The sequence below is a fragment of the Anastrepha obliqua genome, chromosome 2, assembly GCF_027943255.1.
Source record: "Anastrepha obliqua isolate idAnaObli1 chromosome 2, idAnaObli1_1.0, whole genome shotgun sequence".
NCBI classification, from domain to species: Eukaryota; Metazoa; Arthropoda; class Insecta; order Diptera; family Tephritidae; genus Anastrepha; species Anastrepha obliqua.
The window spans coordinates 119661889-119663440 of NC_072893.1; the positions used below are offsets into that span (position 1 = coordinate 119661889).

General features: G+C 44.8%; 1 protein-coding gene across 1 annotated transcript; it reads left to right on the forward strand.

The window, feature by feature from the left end:
- The first annotated feature begins 238 nt into the window (after positions 1–238).
- LOC129238391 (zinc finger protein 813) lies at positions 239–1351 on the forward strand. The gene has a single exon (XM_054873415.1). It carries the CDS (start codon positions 260–262, stop codon positions 1349–1351), a length of 1092 nt encoding a protein of 363 aa, XP_054729390.1. The 5' UTR covers positions 239–259.
- Positions 1352–1552: the final 201 nt, after the last annotated feature.

The window sequence follows — 1552 nt, forward strand, 5'->3', positions numbered from 1 at the left end:
GATAGATAAAAGACTAATTAATCTCGTTCTTTTTTCGGTTTTTTATTTTTAACTGCTACACTTCGCAGTTATCGATCGCCACTGATCTGTACCAAGCGCGCTGCGCTTTAAAAACAAAGTCTGCTACACGAGGCCATAACATTCCAATTCTAACTATCAGAGTGACAACTGCGTACGCGAAAATTTATTAAGCCAACAAAAAAACAAAAGAACAGAAAAACGCGGAATTAGAATAAAATTTTATCGTAGCTAAACAAAAATGGACTTCTTTGCCACTGGTGGCTTCCAGCAACTTTTCAGCGATTTGAATGACACGCAGCTGCATGGAAATTGGGCAGACCTTAGCACCGAAATGGATAGCAGTCAGACATTCGATAGTTACGATTATTGCGCACAACTACCCATAGAGAGCAATGATCCTTTGATGCGTCTCACCTACGCCGATGATCCTTTCGTGCTTGATACCTCCACAAGGGAACAAACGCTGCTGGAATTGCGCGCGGTTTGGAGTGATATTACAGCAGAGTCGCGTTTTAGTAATAGCAACGACAATAGTGTTAGCACAGAATACCATGATTGCAATATCATCAATGATAAAGAGCTGCAACTCACGCTCGATCAGCTGCTCAGCTCACCAGCTGCAATTACCTGCGAAGCAGTCAAAGACGGTGATTCACCTGCGTCACTGCCACACAACACATACAATAACGTGAGTAGTCCCAGTAGCATTGATTCCACAACTGTTGTTGAGCTGGAGACGGCGGCCTTCATTACACGCGAAATGGCGGAATGGGAGGAAAAGTTCTTGGACAATTACATCGAGATACCGGAACTCATTGACTTCCTGCCCGAAAAGACACCACTCTGTACCGAGACGTGTGATCATTTCCTGCACGAAAGTTCGAAGAATCTAAAACTGCATCGCAAAGTGAGAAGTGTGAAGCGTTCAAACGAGTCTATCGCGAGTCACGAGGAGCGCACAGCTGCCGGTTACCCCTGCACCTTTGGCACGTGTGATAAGATCTACGCAAAGCCTGCACATTTGAAAGCTCACCTGCGTCGTCATATGGGTGAGAAGCCCTACAGCTGTGATTGGCCTGACTGCACGTGGAAATTTTCGCGTTCCGATGAGTTGGCGAGGCATCGGCGCTCACACTCCGGCGTGAAACCCTACAAATGCAATTATTGCATGAAATGTTTCGCCCGTTCCGATCATCTAACCAAGCATCGTAAAGTGCACGAACGCCGTCTGTTGGCAGCGAGTAAGGCGGGGAAGACGATCGATGGTGTGCTGCCGCACAGTGTGTTTACGGTGCGGCCGGGACGAAAGCGGAAGAATCAAATATGTTGAGAAAATATGGGAAATAGGGAAGGGAATGGACTAACTGTTTCAAAAAAAATTATAGTTTAAGAAGGTATGCATGTGTGCGTGTATTTGGTTTGAAAAAAGTGCAATTAAAACTAAGTCTGGTTATTTTAGTTCAGAAGTTTTTTATTTTGTTGTGGGAAGACGCATGTGAATTTATTTTTTCAAGAGATAGCGAGGACTGAA

Coding starts and splice junctions, on each gene's coding strand:
- LOC129238391 (XM_054873415.1), top strand. CDS start 260: ATGGACTTCTTTGCCACTGGTGGCTTCCAGCAACTTTTCAGCGATTTG.